The sequence below is a fragment of the Hyperoodon ampullatus genome (assembly GCF_949752795.1).
Source record: "Hyperoodon ampullatus genome assembly, chromosome: 11".
In the NCBI taxonomy this organism is placed as follows: Eukaryota; Metazoa; Chordata; class Mammalia; order Artiodactyla; family Ziphiidae; genus Hyperoodon; species Hyperoodon ampullatus.
The window spans coordinates 80,962,204-80,980,234 of record NC_136924.1 but is presented as its reverse complement, the minus strand read 5'-3'; the positions used below and the strand labels follow the sequence as shown (position 1 = coordinate 80,980,234).

At 39.0% G+C, this 18,031-nt stretch overlaps 1 protein-coding gene across 2 annotated transcripts in view; it reads right to left on the bottom strand.

Annotated features, from left to right (window-relative positions):
- ITPR2 (inositol 1,4,5-trisphosphate receptor type 2) overlaps nt 1-18,031 on the bottom strand; it is a gene marked incomplete at its 3' end in the record, with an annotated part of 533,638 nt that overhangs the window by 308,152 nt on the left and 207,455 nt on the right. For both annotated transcript variants that reach the window (XM_079715959.1, XM_079715960.1), the window contains exons 22-24: nt 9,864-10,057; nt 5,730-5,859; nt 403-460 (exon numbers count right to left, since the gene is read on the bottom strand). In XM_079715959.1, coding sequence (XP_079572085.1) covers nt 403-460; nt 5,730-5,859; nt 9,864-10,057 — 382 coding nt within the window. The remainder of the gene's footprint in view (nt 1-402; nt 461-5,729; nt 5,860-9,863; nt 10,058-18,031) is intronic.

The window sequence follows — 18,031 nt, the reverse complement described above, 5'->3', positions numbered from 1 at the left end:
TTTCTCACTAATAAAGTTAATGATAACGTTGAAAGAAGTTACTTTCTTGCCTCAAATTTCTCAGATTTGAGGAAGCAACATTTTGCAAGAGGCAGCAATATTTATACCAGGGGACTTAAAGGGCATTCGTGTGCTGTCATTATTTGAGGAAAGAAAAGCAAAGAATTCAGGGGAAAGTTCAATACACTGAACTCATCTCTCCTGTCTTTTTTTTACCTGACCTAAAGAAAAGCTATGCTTTCTCTTCTACAATAAATTAGCAGCTTCATTTATGGCAGAAATTATGTTGGCAACGATAAAGGATCTAAATTAAATAGATATAGCAAAGTGAACAATAAAGTGTCAATAAAATTCTAAGTAAAATCTTATTCACAAGAAAAAGATACATAAATGTTACTGTACCTTCCAGCAAACATAGTTTCTGCCTGAGCTGCAATTTCATCTATGTCAGGAACAATAGCTGCAAAGACAAATGGTAAAATCCATTCTTTATCTTTTTATAATTAGGAGTCCCAATATTTATGATAATATTAGCTTACTAAAAATATTTTTGTCTTAATTTCTTTATGCCACCAAAAGTCAATTAACACTTTAAAAAGTCACAGTACAGTTCCTCTTATCAGTCAACATTTTAAATTGAAGTTTACTTTTTAAAATATATATTGTTATAGTCAAAGATACATTTAAAAGATCAGAAAGAACCATTTACAAACTTTCCTCATCTATATAAGTATGTATGTGTGTGTGTACATATATATATATATGCATACATACATCAACTACACACCTATATACACACATTTAATTTAAATGGGTAATGACATGGAAGGATAATATTTTTTGAAGAATCACAGTATACCTATAAGGAACCTTGTTACTCCATGGTATTTCCAAACAACATGATCTTTTAATCTAAGCTTACTTCTATAAATCCGTCCCTTCTTCTGGGACAGGGTATTTGATTTTTTTTTTTTAATGTGAACCAATCATGATTCATCACTCATCCCCAACAATAACATTTTGAAAATATCTATGATAAGTACACAATTTATTTCTCATCTCCAAAAGTATGAAAAGAAAACAGAGCAAGACATAAAAAGGGAAAAAGAATTCTTCCCAGAATGCTACTCTAATGAATACAACCAATTTAAGAGATCAGGTAAATCAGAGAGAACTGGTTTTCTGGGGATGCCCCTAGACTTTCGCTCCCCCACTTTTACTGACGCTTAGAGCTCCTGTTTCCAGAAGTCTGGTTTCTGAGAGCCAATAATTCTTATGCTAGTGTCAAGGCCACTGCCAGCAAGACTTTCTGGTTCTGCCCTAACATTCTTGGAAATAGCCCTTTGGAGCTCTACAATTCTGGGAAGCATAAAAAAACCAACACTGTTGCAAATGTTCCAGGGAGACTTCTAGCTCAGGACAGCTTAACCCCTTCTGTAGAGGCATGCTGCCTTTGGATTGTACCAATGAGTCGGACAGCAGGACATTTGGTTGAGCATCTACATTAACTACACACATATAATCATTGACTCATTCCTATCAAATCGATTGATGCACAAAGAAGAGGAGGCTTCCTGATGTTGTCACAGTGGTTGTGGTTAAAAGAAAGTAGCGTATCTGTGTACAAATCCTGCCCCAGCAAAAGAATTCTGTTAACTGGCTAATTCTTCAATACAACATAGTTTCCAACTTGCCATGACTGGCCTGATCTATCTAGAAAAATGGTAATTTAATATACCTTAGGTTTCACAAGGTACTTTCTAGGGTCACAAAATTTTTACAATAAATTTTATGCTCTTATGTCATTGTGCTACCCCACTCTCAGATAGAGTGGCTTCATTCTTACACATTTTAAATGTGAAAAACTGAAATATAGTACCAATTTACAACCATGCAAGGAAATAAAGAACGAATGCATGCATACACACACACAATAAAGCCAACACCCACATCCAGACCATTGTGGTGAATACCATGTCTTTATTCTTGAGTGGGGTGATTCCTACAAAATACCTTTCCTCCTGATAGCAGCATTTCACACTGCTCTTTGATCCAAGTCAAAAAAAAAAAAAAAAAAAAAAAAACCTTGGATTTTCACCAAAAGAGCATAATGCATAAAAAATTCAGACTCTGAAACTAAAAGCTGGTTCTTTGAGAAGATAAACAAAATTGATAAACCATTAGCCACACTCATCAAGAAAAAAAGGGAGAAGACTCAAAGCAATAGAATTAGAAATGAAAAAGGAGATGTAACAACTGACACTGCAGAAATACAAAGGATCATGAGAGATTACTACAAGCAACTCTATGCTAATAAAATGGAAAACCTGGAAAAATGGACAAATTCTTAGAAAAGCACAACATTCCAAGACTAAACCAGGAAGAAACAGAAAATATAAACAGACCAATCAAAAGCACTGAAATTGAGACTGTGATTAAAAATATTCCAACAAACAAAAGCCCAGGACCAAATGGCTTCACAGGCGAATTCTATCAAACATTTAGAGAAGACCAAACACCTATCCTTCTCAAACTCTTCCAAAATGTAGCAGAGGGAGGAACACTCCCAGACTCATTCTATGAGGCCACCATCACCTTGATACCAAAACCAGACAAAGCTATCACAAAGAAAGAAAACTACAGGCCAATATCACTGATGAACATAGATGCAAAAATCCTCAACAAAATACTAGCAAACAGAATCCAACAGCCCATTAAAAGGATCATACACCATGACCAAGTGGGATTTATCCCAGGGATGCAAGGATTCTTCAATATATGCAAATCAGTCAATGTGATAAACCATATTAACAAACTGAAGGAGAAAAACCATATGATCATCTCAATAGATGCAGAAAAAGCTTTCGACAGAATTCAACACACATTTATGATAAAAACCCTCCAGAAACTAGGCATAGAGGGAACTTACCTCAACAAAATAAAGGCCATATATATGACAAACCCACAGCCAACATCATTCTCAGTGGTGAAAAACTGAAACCATTTCCACTAAGATCAGGAACAAGACACGGTTGCCCACTCTCACCACTGTTATTCAACATAGCTTTGGAAGTTTTAGTCACAGCAATCAGAGAAGAAAAAGAAATAAAAGGAATCCAAATCGGAAAAGAAGAAGAAAAGCTGTCACTGTTCACAGATGACATGATACTATACATAGAGAATCCTAAAGATGCTACCACAAAACTACTAGAGCTAATCAATGAATTTGGTAAAGTAGCAGGATACAAAATTAATGCACAGAAATCTCTTGCATTCCTATATACTAATGATGAAAAATCTGAAAGAGAAATTTAGGAAATACTCCCAACTACCATTGCAACAAAAAGAATAGGGCTTCCCTGGTGGTGCAGTGGTTGAGAGTCCACCTGCCGATTCAGGGGACACGGGTTCATGCCCCGGTCCGGAAGGATCCCACATGCCACGGAGCGGCTGGGCCGGTGAGCCATGGCTGCTGGGCCTGCGCGTCCGGAGCCTGTGCTCCGCAACGGGAGAGGCCACAGCAGTGAGAGGCCCGCATACCGCAAAAAAAAAAAAAAAAAAGAATAAAATACCTAGGAATAAACCTACCTAAGGAGACAAAAGACCTGTATGCAGAAAACTTTAAGACACTGATGAAAGAAATTAAAGATGATACCAACAGATGGAGAGATATACCATGTTCTTGGATTGGAAGAATCAACATTGTGAAAATGACTATAGTACCCAAAACAATCTACAAATTCAATGCAATCCCTATCAAACTACCACTGGCATTTTTCACAGAACTAGAAAAAAAAATTTTCACAATTTGTATGGAAACACAAAAGACTCCAAACAACCAAAGCAATCTTGAGAAAGAAAAACAGAGCTGGAAGAATCAGGCCCAGACTTCAGACTATACTACAAAGCTACAGTAATCAAGACAATATGGTACTGGCACAAAGACAGAAATATCAGAAATATAGATCAATGGAACAGGACAGAAAGCCCAGAGAGAAACCCACGCACATATGGTCAGCTTATCTTTGATAAAGGAGGCAAGAATATACAGTGGAGAAAAGACAGCCTCTTCAATAAGTTGTGCTGGGAAAACTGGACAGCTACATGTAAAAGAATGAAATGAGAACACTCCCTAACACCATACACAAAAATAAACTCAAAATGGATTAAAGACCTAAATGTAAGGCCAGGCACTATAAAACACTTAGAGGAAAACATAGGCAGAACACTCTATGACATAAATCACAGCAAGATCCTTTTTGACCCACCTCCTAGAGAAATGGAAATAAAAACAAAAATAAACAAATGGGACCTAATGAAACTTCAAAGCTTTTGCACAGCAAAGGAAACCATAAACAAGACCAAAAGACAACCCTCAGAATGGGAGAAAATATTTGCAAATGAAGCAACTGACAAAGGATTAATCTCCAAAATTTACAAGCAGCTCATGCAGCCCAATATCAAAAAAACAAACAACCCAATCCAAAAATGGGCAGAAGACCTAAATAGACATTTCTCCAAAGAAGATATACAGATTGCCAACAAACACATGAAAGAATGTTCAACATCATTAATCATTAGAGAAATGCAAATCAAAACTACAATGAGATATCATCTCACATCAGTCAGAACCATCATCCAAAAACCTACAAACAATAAATGCTGGAGAGGGTGTGGAGAAAAGGGAACCCTCTTGCACTGTTGGTGGGAATGTAAATTGATACAGCCACTATGGAGAACAGTACGGAGGTTCCTTTAAAAACTAAAAATAGAACTACCATACAACCCAGCAATCCCACTACTGGGCATATACCCTGAGAAAACCATACTTCAAAAAGAGTCATGTACCACAGTGTTCATTGCAGCTCTATTTATAATAGCCAGGACATGGAAGCAACCTAAGTATCCATTGACAAATGAATGGATAAAGAAGATGTGGCACATATATACAATGGAATATTACTCAGCCACAAAAAGACACGAAATTGAGTTATTTGTAGTGAGGTGGATGGACCTAGAGTCTGTCATACAGAGTGAAGTAAAAGAGAAAAACAAATACCGTATGCTGACACATATATATGGAATCTAAAAAAAAAAAAATGGTCATGAAGAACCTAGGGGCAGGATGGGAATAAAGACACAGACCTACTAGAGAATGGACTTGAGGACGTGGGGAGGGGGAAGGGGAAGCTGGGACAAAGTGAGAGAGTGGCATGGACATATATACACCACCAAACGTAAAACCAATAGCTAGTGGGAAGCAGCCACATAGCAAAGGGAGAACAGCTTGGTGCTTTGTGACCACCTAGAGGGGTGGGATAGGGAGGGTGGGAGGGAGATGCAGGAGGGAGGGGATATGGGGATATATGTATATGTATAGCTGATTCACTTTGTTATAAAGCAGAAGCTAACACACCATCGTAAAGCAATTATACTCCAACAAAGATGTTAAAAAAACAACAACAACAAAACACTACCTCGACTTCACAGAGTTGTGAAGATTACCAGAAAAACTGCATTCAAAGGACTAAGCACCAGTAGCAGCAAACATCCTCATTGCCATTCTAGGCAAGTTACTTAATTTCTGTCTCAGTTCCTTCATTTTATTGGTGGAGATATTTTGACATTTTTGTCTCACAGGAATACTTCTTGTTTTAAAACATAAAAGGAACTTTCAAGTGCTCAGGAAAACACCATCCAAAGAGGAAATATTGTCACAGAGGAAATACCTGATGGCAGCAATGTATCGGGAGAGCCATTGGTGGACGTTTCAGCATTTCCATTGTTCTCCCCAAATTCCTTCTTATATATTGACAGCATATATGAGATCCTATAATCCAGTCTGACACTCAGGATAAACTACAAGAAACATTAAAAACAACATAAGTTTCTTTCATCAGCATGGTGTTTAAAAATTCATTACAGGGGGCTTCCCTGGTGGCGCAGTGGTTGAGAGTCTGCCTGCCGATGCAGGGGACACGGGTTCGTGCCCCGGTCCGGGAGGATCCCACATGCCGCGGAGCAGCTGGGTCCGTGAGCCATGGCCGCTAAGCCTGCGCGTCTGGAGACTGTGCTCCACAATGGGAGAGGCCACAGCAGTGGGAGGCCCACGTACAGCAAAAAAAGAAAAAAAAAATCCATTACAGGACACCAAGAGCCACATTACTATCAACATGTCACATGAACTAGTTAGAAACTTTACTGGTAAACTCCTACCACTTCTGTTGCTTACATGATAATCAGTCCTAACACTAAGAAAAGTGATGCATTTACATTAGCCAATGTCAGTAATTTCCCTGAACAGTTTTTGGAAAGAAGAAAACCTGACTCTCCATGATTCCTCTCAGAATATTCCAAGTAGAGGTATCTCCTGGGTCTGGATGAAGAGGTAACGCTGACATAATTTCCCAAGCGCTTTGCAGAGTTTTCACCGGCTCTGCAAGGAAAGTACTGGAGCTGTGACCCTCATTCAGGCACAGAAAGGCGAGATTTCAGCTGCAATAGTGTGGATTCTGGCTACACCACAATGAATCCCGGATCTAGGCTACAAAAGGACAGCTTAAGTAATAGCATCTAATATACCAGGGATGTGCCTCCCTAGTGCCTGTTTTTCCTTGGGTCTGTGTTTTTGTCCTTGTTCTCCTTAATGGACGTATTGACAGAAACTAAGTGTCAATAAGGTTCCCGTCTGTGCTCGGCACTGAGAAGAATGCAAATGTCTGAAGCCCAGGGTCCTCAACATGCCAGTGACTGAGTCGGGAAAACAAGATACAGCATTGTTAAAATAATTAGGAAATTAAGGAGGGCTACCTCACGTGGGATAGAATACAGTGGAGATCAGAGAAGGAAAAATATGTGCCACTGACATGACTGGAGACGGGAAACAACAGGGAGCTGTACTTACACAGGGTGACCTTCCATCCCAGTTTGCCTGGGAGAGGCCTGGGTTGGCCTTCGCTCCCAGAATAATTATTACCTGTGTCCCTTACACTCTCTTAAGAGACTGTCATTGTTCCAGCAAACAGTAATGGGCAGGCAAGTTTCGAGAAAACTTGGTATTTGGTGGTACCATCTCCCCCTAGCTCTCGCTATCTACGCCGCCGTCAAATCAGACCCCTGCCCCGCGCCCCCCTCCTGCTGCCCCCTTTCTCTCACCCTCTCTTCCACTCTTCTCAGTCCTGACAGCACAGGCGGGAATGCCTGCAGTGTCTCCTTTGCCTGCACACATTCATTTCCGTTGTTCACTTTACCTTGAATATTCTTCTCCTCCACCCCATAATAACCAGCTTTTGAGATATCCTCCAAGGTCCTATTTTTTTTTTTTTTTTTTTTTTTTTTGCGTTACGCGGGCCTCTCACTGTTGTGGCCTCTCCCGTTGCCGAGCACAGGCTCCGGACCCGCAGGCTCAGCGGCCATGGCTTACGGGCCCAGCCGCTCCGCGGCATGTGGGATCTTCCCGGACCGGGGCACGAACCCGTGTCCCCCGCATCGGCAGGCAGACTCTCAACCACTGCGCCACCAGGGAAGCCCCAAGGTCCTATTTAAATCCCTTTTGAAGTGAAGCTTTCCCTAGTTCCCCAGTCCGAATCAATTTTTCTCCTCTTTGCTCACCCAACACATTATCTACACCTACAGGTCCAAAGTTGAATCAACCTCCCTCCCGCCCTCCCTCTCTCTCTCTCTCTCTCTCTCTCTCTCTCTCTCTCTCTCACTCTCGCTCTCTCTCTCCCTCTCCCTTTCCCCCCTTCTCCTCCTCTGCTAGACCTTTATGCTCCTCCTGGGCAGCAACCATGCTCTATGTTAGCTATGTTCCATCAAGTTCAACAAACTTGTTGAGCCAGCTACTGAGGAAGCTGCCAAGGGTACAGAAAAGGTACCAAGGATATAAAACCTGCCTTTGAAGAGCATATAATCCAGAAGGAAAAGTAAACACCAGAGAGACTCTTTTATTAACATGCAGTGAGCACTGTAACACATATTGGCTGAACTGATTCCAGTTAATATGGGGAATTTCAAAGCAGGAGACAGATTGTGGGAGAAGAGGGCTGAGAAAGAGCCAGTGGATTTGGCAGCCCCAAGCAGAGGGTGGGAGCAGAAGCTAGACTGTGGGTGCGTAAAAAGAAGCGTGTTTTTTAAACAAACTTATGTAAAGAACAAATGATTAAAACATGAGTTAATGAAACATTTGTTAGCTTTCAGTTGAAGATTAGTGTTCAAGGAATCATATTTTATAAATAGAGTCAAAATTCAAACTTTCATCCTCTACTATATTTAATTATGAAAAAGAATGGAAGGTAGAAGGGAAGGGGGGAAAGGGAAGAATAAAAAGAAAGTCAGAGAAAGAGAGTCGAGAAAGAGCTGAAGACAGACAGAGGGGGAGAGTAAGAGAGAAATGAAAAGACTAAAAGAAATACAAGAAATGACGGGGAAAAGAAAGGAAGAGCCTGAGAGGAGGAAGAGATGGCAGAAAGCAGGAGACTTGCTTAAGGAGCGTGGCTACAAAGAAATTCTTGAAGGGAAGTTCTAAGAAAGAAACATTCAAGTGCCGCAGCACATGGGAACACAGACACAGTGCATCAGACTCAGACACGGAGGCACAAAAATCAGAGCAAGAACAGAGGTTCAACAAGAAATACATAAAGAGCCCAAAAGACGCAGCAAAAGCAAGTCAGCCCTAGCCTGCCCTGCCATAGTATCTCCATCTCATCGTTTTTTGGCTGTTAGGGACTTTTGTAAATGCTACTTTTCTGAACTGTCACTGGGCTAAAATGAGGACATGTATTTCAGAGGCTCTGCCGTGAGGAGGAGGATGCTAAGCTGGAGGCCCATTACCCACAGGTCGGGTGCCCAACACCTTCCACAGGTTAAGAACAGGACAACTGAGTGATTTCTCAGGGTCATGAACACGGGGTTGGGAGGGCTGCCAATATTTCTCGGGATTCAGCCTTTGGAATTCCTGGAGGAACTGTGAAATCTTTTATGATTATAAATCTAATTACTTTCAATAAAAATGTGCAGACCCTTCCAGGACTACTAACCCACTTCTGGTAGCTCAGTCTACATCAAATTATGATGAAAGACTTAGGAAACTGTTTCCAGAATTTTAATAGATCCTCAAAAACTCCAGGCTCCATTCTTCGAATCTGGAATAAATGCTATAATTAAAGGATCATAAAACTACTTTCCAAACTTAAAAAAAATGCTAAGAATTCATAGCTACAGTAATGGGGAATTTATCCACTAAACCACTGGTCATGAAATAGTAATTTATCCCCTTTAAATTCACAGAGATAGGTATTAGACTAGGTTAATTTTAAATATATATATATTATTCCTAGCCTCTTGGAAACGAAATCATCAAGAGAGATAGTCACTTACATAAAATATTAAAAACAATTAGTAACATTTTTGTCAATAAAAATAAATTTTTTTGAGTTTCTTACTACGATAAATCTGTATATGTAGAATCATATGTCTAATTCAATTAAAAATAGAAAAACAGTTGGAATTCAATCTTAACTTTGCCTACTCTGAAATTCTTCTTAAATAAAGGTAAATAATCAGGGTCAATGCTAAATGAGAAAATACATATGAAAGAAGTTATGTCAACCTCGAAGCACTCCACATTTGTTAGGTATCATCATTAATATATTATATTTAGTGAGAATTCACACATGTAATTAATATGTTAAATAGCGTCAGTGTGAGATTTCTTACCGGGCTTATCATTAACGTAAAAGAAATAAAATTAGATCAATACCATTTCAGAATATTTACACAATGATCTGGAACAAAATGTGTAAGAAGTTAAAGCAATAGGCACAGTTAGGTGTTTCTCACTTCCCTTCCATTAGGTCCTGTACCTGTAAAATCTCAATAATCTTCAGCTTGGTGTCCATGACAGTGACATCCTCGTGCTCGGCGGGGCTCCCCTGCTTGCTGGGATGCAGGCTGGGCTGGATGTCAGGCACACTCATGGGGAAGATGGAACCTCTGCTGAGCACCATCTGGGTCATCAATTCTCCCACCCCATGGATGGTTCTCATGACATTGTTTCCTGGCACAAGAAAAGTCCTTAAGTCAACACACACGCCACCTCGGGAGACAGCTGTTATATCCAGTTGGCCACAACCAGACTGAAAATGTGGCAGGAAGAGTACTAAGGATGGGAATGAATAGCATCAGCCTCGCTCCAGCTATTTCCTTGCAGATAAAGTTAAAATAGTGCAGACACATTTCAAAATGACAGATTTTAGAACTGAAAGTTTACTTTTCTCAGAAAGTGCTTTCAAATGACACACTGCAGGTGAGCCGCTGGTAGCTCTAACAATATCCAAATCAGGTCCTTCTGGAGCACAGTAAGTCCTACCAACTACCACACCAATAGGCACTAACTCTTACAATAATGAGGAAGAAAGGTTATCAATCTCTACGATAAAGGGCGTTGCAAGGGAGGATACAAAGACTACATGAAAACATTTAAATTAGTGTCCTAACCCTACCCTCAAACCAAGGACTTTTTAGCTTTGCTTTCGTAATGCTTGTGAAAAGAGCTTGGGAGGAGGATTTTTACAGCTTCATTTTAAGAAAAACTCTTATCTAGAGAGGAAGCACCATTTTATCCATTCCTTCATCAATTTGAATAGAAAATTGTAATTCAAAATCCACAAAAAGCAGCTATGTTTGAGATAATTAGGGAAACAAACTATTGACAAATGATCATTTTCAATGAGGTGTTACTCCTTTTCTGTGTCTTCTCTTGAGTTTGGCTTCTCATTTAATTTGTCCTCCAATAAAACTGCCCACACACTCATTCCTCACATTGACCACAAGCAGTTGTACCAAAGGATCCTCCTGCCACTGTTACGATTTACCCTCTCCAGCTTAACTGCTGTTTCTCACTTCTAAATCCCTACAACGAGCAACAAGGATTTGAAAGAACAACTGTCTGCTTTCCTTTCAGAACAGTGGTCTTTGCTTCGTGGGTGTTCGTGGAGCTTTGCCTCAAGCAAAGGCCTAAGAATCTGGCAAAGAATTTTCCTTTCTCCCAGTGTCTCAGGGTGGAAACCAAGAGAAAGGGAAATGGAAATAAGATGGGATGAGATAAAACTCAGCTCTAAGCAAAGAGCATAAACTGTGGGAATACCTACAGGATTGAAAGGCAAACAAAGAAAGAAAAGGAAAATATGTAAAGGATGATTCACGAGAATCTTCACGGTCCTATGCGCAGACCACAGTTACCATGGAGCCAGTGGTAACCAATATTATTTGTACATTGTGAAAGGTGAAATGCCTTTTAAAATTCATTATCCTATCCATAGATGAAATTAGTATACGTACAAGAGGGTGGTACTGAAATAGTACATTTTTGAGTAGGCAATGAAGGAACATTTTTCCTAGAGTGGCACCTTCCAGGCAGAAATTAATTTGGGTTTTCATTCTGAGAATCTAGGAACTTTTATTACACTGCTGCTTGCATAAGCCAAAAAAAAGGCATAAGAAAAAAAATATGAAAGATAATTTCCAAGTTTGGACAGGGTTGAGACAAAGGATTTGAGACAGCCCCATTTTCTAACAGAAAAACCTGTAATGAAGCAGAATGCTTCATTGTCTATGGTTCTCATACAATCATAACAGTTGAGTATTTCCGAATCCCCCCATAGATTGCAGGGATACAATCTGGTTGTTGGCAATAGTTTTCAGTCATCAATGTTCAACCAGTACATTTATCCGAGCCTGGATTCTAGTATATATATGTGTTAGCCTCCAAGAGATGCTTTCTCACCACCAACACAGAACAGGCTCCTCTGTTATTCTTACACTTGATTCACACAAAAGTCCTTGGCACCCAGTGTCTGCATCTTATTTAGATTTGCATGGAAAATAATCATTTAATCTAAATGATTGTTACATACAAAACATTCACTCAGACAATTCTTTCCCCCAAATATAGGTCTTGTCACCAAGAAATTAAAATCTAGAGGCCAGAAACATAATAATATATAACACATGTGGTCAATGAAATGGGAGTGTTCATTCCAGTGATACCACAGCCTTAGATGCCTGTGGCACGTGGTTGCCACACAACTCGCCTCACATCTCCATATATGGCCAACTCTGAGTTTGCAAAATTAAAAGATGCTACATTTTCTAGAGTTGATTGGTGGTGATGAGAAGTGCTTCAATTAGGAACTACTACAGCTTGGAAAACATAAGTCAAACACCACATAAATAACAGACGTGCAAGGCTCCTGGTATCCATTTTTCCACAGAAAAATTTCTAATTCTAGACTGCTGAGATAAGTCAAAGGTGATTGGTCTTCAGCAATGCAAAAGAAGAAATCTATTTCTTTTCTCAACCATAATTAGTTAATACTACTGAAAAGTTTTCAGTGAAAGGGCTACTGTACCATAATATAAATCCTCTGGATAAATTCAGGTTTTCTACGTCTTTTATATTAACTCAGCAACTAGAATTTGGATTTATGTATAAAGTATATTGAAATGGTGTGAAAAATGGAGTCATCTTTGTTAGGTAAAAGTACAGAGGAAGGAATTGCTTAGAAACAAAAGCAGATAGACTGTCCAGGTTCTTTCATTATATGATTGTATAGATATTCTTACTAATCCTAATTCCCTCAAGAGAAAAACCCAAAAGTAACACAAGTACAGCAAATGCATACTAGAAATGGTATCTGGGAACGGGTTGAGAGTCCACTGCTTTATTTCTTTGATGGCTCCAGTGAGCCAAGTTTCCATTACCAATTCCAAAGACGTGAAAAGCAATAAGGAATTTACATAACACTAAAGCTGTGCTAACCATGATTTAATTCTTCCTTATTCCAAAGTCATTTTACTGCCGGTAATCACACTATAGGCTTCAACAATCATTAAGAGTTATGTGGATTTATAGACAGTAAAAGAGATTTAACAGAATCTTACGTGACTGAAATTTACCTTACTTCCCTTGGTGTTTTATTTAAAGTCCTCTTTATCTGTTACCTCTTTCTATTAGAAATACTTTTCTCCTATGAACACATAAGAATAAAAATGATAATTTGAATTTTCCAGTTGTTTAGATTTCAGATAGACACTTCTGAAATCTTCTAAACATTTATAAGAGATAATAGACATATTTGATAAGAGTTCTGTGAATAATTGTTCACAGCAATTTTCTCGTTTAGTGACTACCAAAGGCAGCTCTCAATGCTTTATAGTAATAGAAGCCAAAAAATGGATAACCCCAAAACCATTCTTATTTCCCTGAAACATATTTTTATAGTTGGACTTGGAAAAATGTATCTGCTGTTATTATAATTCATTTGAAACAGAATGATGTTAAACCATAAAGACATGTTTCAGGACGTCTTCCTACTTCCCCTCCCTGCTCAGCAGCTCCTTATAAACTTTCACTTGCTGGAAAATGCCTACACTCTCTAGAACTACAGCAGTTTTTTCCATTTTGAACATTCTCTGGAGCAGTGCTTCCTCCCAGTGGTTAGGGTCTGGGTTATAAAAGGACTTTTTTGATGCCAAAAACCCAAAAACATTAACACAAGATCAAAACCTTAGTTAAGCTAGTGATATAAGCAGAGTGATAGGGAACACGGTATGAACTTGGACTAAAAGAAAGGTCGAGATTAGGGAGGGTGAGGGAGGGAGACGCAAGAGGGAAGAGATATGGGAACATATGTATATGTATAACTGATTCACTTTGTTATAAAGCAGAAACTAACACACCATTGTAAAGCAATTATACTCCAATAAAGATGTAAAAAAAAAAAGAAAGAAAAAAAAAAGATTTAACACCCTAGATAACAATAAATAACCAGCACTCCCAGTTCAAAGTCAGATCACAGTATTTTGGAGAACTACATATCCAGTCCATGTACTTCTTTTTTTTTTTCCCCAATGATATCTTATTTTTTTAATTTATTTTATTGAAATATAGTTGATTTACAATGTTGTGTTAGTTTCTGGTGTACAGCCAAGTGACTCTGTTATACATAAATATACATATTCTTTTTCATATTCTTTCCCATTATGGTTTATTACAGGATATTGAATATAGTTGCCAGTGCTATACAGTAGGACCTTGTTGTTTATCCATTGTATATATAATAGTTTGCATCTACTAATCCCATCCCTCCCCTACCCTCCCTTCCCCTTGGCAACCACAAATCTGTTCTCTATGTCTGTTAGTCTGTTTCTGTTTCGTAGATAAGTTCATTTGTGCCATATTTTAGATTCTACGTATAAATGATATCATATGGTATTTGTCTTTCTCTTTCTGACTTACTTCGCTTAGTATGATGATCTCTAGGTCCATCCAAGTTGATGCAAACGGCATTATTTCATTTCTTTTACGGGTGAGTAGTATTCCACTGCATATATGTACCACATCTTCTTTATCCATTCAGGCAAACAGAGTTTTTAATCCATGAGCTGGAGATGGAGGGAACTTGGTATTCCTCTGCCTGGAGGTCTCTTACCCAGATGGTCACCTGGCTCACTCCCTCAAAATCCTTTCTGATTTCTGGTTCAATGTCCCCTCCTCAGATCTCTTCTGGCCACCCTCTCTAAAGAAGGATTGCCATCACTCTGGATCCTGCTTTACATTTCAGTCCTGGCATTATCACTATCTCACACCATATTTTATATTTGTTTATGTGGTTATTGTATCCTCCCTCAAAAACGAACATAAACTCCATGAAGACATGGATTCTGCCTAGTTTTTGCTCTATCTCCAACACCAGGAATAGTGCCTGACACATAGCAGCCATTCCATACATGCTTGTTAGATTATTGAACAAATGAAAAAAAGTTGGATAAACAAACAAATTATTAAAAATGATAATTTTGGGACTTCCCTCGTGGTGCAGTGGTTACGAATCCACCTACCAAGGGACTTCTCTGGTGGAGCAGTGGTTAAGAATCCACCTGCCAATGCAGGGGACACGGGTTCGATCCCTGGTCCAGGAAGATCCCACATGCCATAGAGCAACTAAGCTCATATGCCACCACTACTGAGCCTGTGCACCACAACTACTGAAGCCTGCATGCCTAGAGCCTGTGCTCCACAAGAGAAGCCACCACAGTGAGAAGCCTGCACACCGCAATGAAGCATAGTCCCCGCTTGCTGCAACTAGAGAAAGCCCATGCACAGCAATGAAGACCCAACGTCAGCCAAAAATAAATAAATTAAAAAAAAAAAAAAAAAAAAAGAATCCGCCTGCCAATGCAGGGAACACAGGTTTGATACCTGGTCCAGGAAGATCCCACATGCTGCGGGGCAACTAAGCCCGTGCACCACAACTACTGAGCCTGAGTGCTACAGCCCGGGAGCCACACTACTGAGAACACATGCCACAACTAGTGGAGCCCACGTGCCACAACTAGTGAAGCCCACATGCCTAGAGCCCGTGCTCCACAACAAGAGAAGCCACCGTAATGAGAAGCCCACACACTGCAACAAAGAGTAGCCCCTGCTCGCCACAACTAGAGAAAGCCCGCGCACAGCAATGAAGACCCAATGCAGCCAAAAAAATAATAATAATTTTTATAAGGCTTATATAAAAAATTAGATATTATTACACTAAGGGTAAGTTTCATCAAGGTGAGTTTTTGCTTGCTTTCTTTTATACTTTCTGAATTTTCTATTTTTTTCTAAAAGCATATATAATTTCATTTTACTTAAAAACATATTTGTTAAAAAGAAAAACATGTTTAATACAATAGATAACAATGAGATAAGGAAAATCACGGAATCTGACTTTATCAAGGGCATATCACATCCCATGTACTTTGCTAGGCCACATACACTGTTCACAGCAGGTAGGGAGGTGGGGAACCCATCTCATTTTACACGACCAGAAAGTGGCAGAACCTCAGATTCTGGTCAACTAATGTCAATGTGCATCTTTTCCCCACACATGTTGCTTCACTAAAGGCTATCACCTTCCAAGTTTCCAGAGATTTTATACTAGAACTCAGAAACCTACCAAATGCAGAAAGAAAATATCCTAGTTAAATCTGTGTACTGAAAACGTAGAATTACTATTAATCATATCATGAATCTGCTCACATTATTCTCAAGTGACCTTATCCAACCAGTTATTATTATATAATGAACCAACACTACTCGTGGCATTATGTTTATATGACACAATTTAATTTTAAGGGCAGTCCCTGTTCAGAAACTATTTATTAGGTAACCAATGTTCATCTGGCTCTTATATTAGGGATATCGAGGATGGGAGGACACAAGAGAAGTAGAGAGTTTATAATAGAGCTAAGAAAACAGAAAACATGTCTCCCCCCTCCCCAATTGAAGACCAAATACAAAGCAAATAAGATAGTAATAGTATAGCATGGATGGTATACAAAATTGCTTAGGATATTTATTTTAATTGGGAAAATTATCTTAGGGTGAGGAGAGTGAAAGGCAGCTTCAGTGAAGAGATACAATTGTGAACTAGGCTTTGAATGGTGTGAAGGATTTAGATTACTGTGATCTTTCTCAAATCACTTTGCCATCTGATGCTCAGAATCTTAATCCTAATAAAACAGGTCCCAATTCCTTGTGAGAATAAAATTATATAATGTGTGCAAAAAAATCATGAAGAATGAAAAATACCATATAATTGTATTCCTCAAAATGAAAAATGGAGGACACATGCATGTTTTCACTACACCCATGAAAAACAGCTCTTCTCTGTTTCATTATGTTCTATTATAGTGGTCGCCACATTAGTAATCAGCCTGTGGTCCATCACATAATCATAGCTCATTACCTATTACACTATGACATGGTTGACACAAAATATCACCTCTAAAAGGAGAAGTCTTGCAGAGCAATGATTTATAAAGAATACTCAATGGCCAGAGTAGATGATACGACACTTAATTTTCTTCATTCTGAATAAACACTCATTGAACACAGTATGTTGATAAGCCATTTACAGATTCCAACTTTCCAAGATCTTAGAGACAGAACAGCTTCCCTGGTGGTACAGTGGTTAAGAATCTGCCTGCCAATGCAGGGGACATGGGTTCGAGCCCTGGTCTGGGAAGATCCCACATGCCACGGAGCAACTAAGCCCACGTACCACAACTACTGAGTCTGCACTCTAGAGCCCACAAGCCACAACTACTGAAACCCGTGTGCCTAGAGCCCGTGCTCCACAACAAAGAGAAGCCACTGTGATGAGAAGCCCATGCACTGCAACGAAGAGTAGCCCCCGTTCACCGCAACTAGGGAAAGCCTGCGCACAGCAGCAAAGACACAATGCAGCCAAAAATAAATAAAAATAAAATAAATACATTTATAAAAAAAAAGAAACAGAACAAAGAAAAAAAGAAACATGTTACTAAAGTATAGTACTGTTATTAGCCATCTTTTTCTGAATATCAAGTAGACTGCTTAGAGGAAAATTATTTCCCATCCCACACCCTAAAGAAGTGTTATTCAAAGGATTAATTGAAAAAGCAATTCATACAAAACACTGGTTGAGTTCTACATTTTATTTTGGATTTCATCACTGTCAAATACTGACAAAATCATTTCAGTATTCCAAACCTCAAGATTTCATTTTAATTTGCCAAACTGATCTTTAATTCTTAACAGCTGGTAATGCAAGCAATAAGTGGACTTACATACTATTTTTATAATTGAGATGTAAATTAAATACAGTGCAATATGCAGATCTTAAATGAAAGGTTTTAGTAGTTTGGACAAGAAGGACCCATATAAGCCACATGGTATCCAGATATTCAGACATTTCCGTTACCCCAGAAAGCTCTTTTGTGCCCTTTCTCAGTTATTGAGCTCTACATTCCCCCTCACCACCACCACCAAAAACAACCACTCCTCTGATTTATCATACCATAGAGATATACACTGAATAGTGTACAGTTTCATAGGTATATGATTTTAGTTAACTGATTATAGCCAAAGAGTCCTATTAAATCAATCACTGTTAAAGTACAGAAGGGCCTCTAGTTCCTTGCTGCTCTGCTGTTGCCTCGCCCA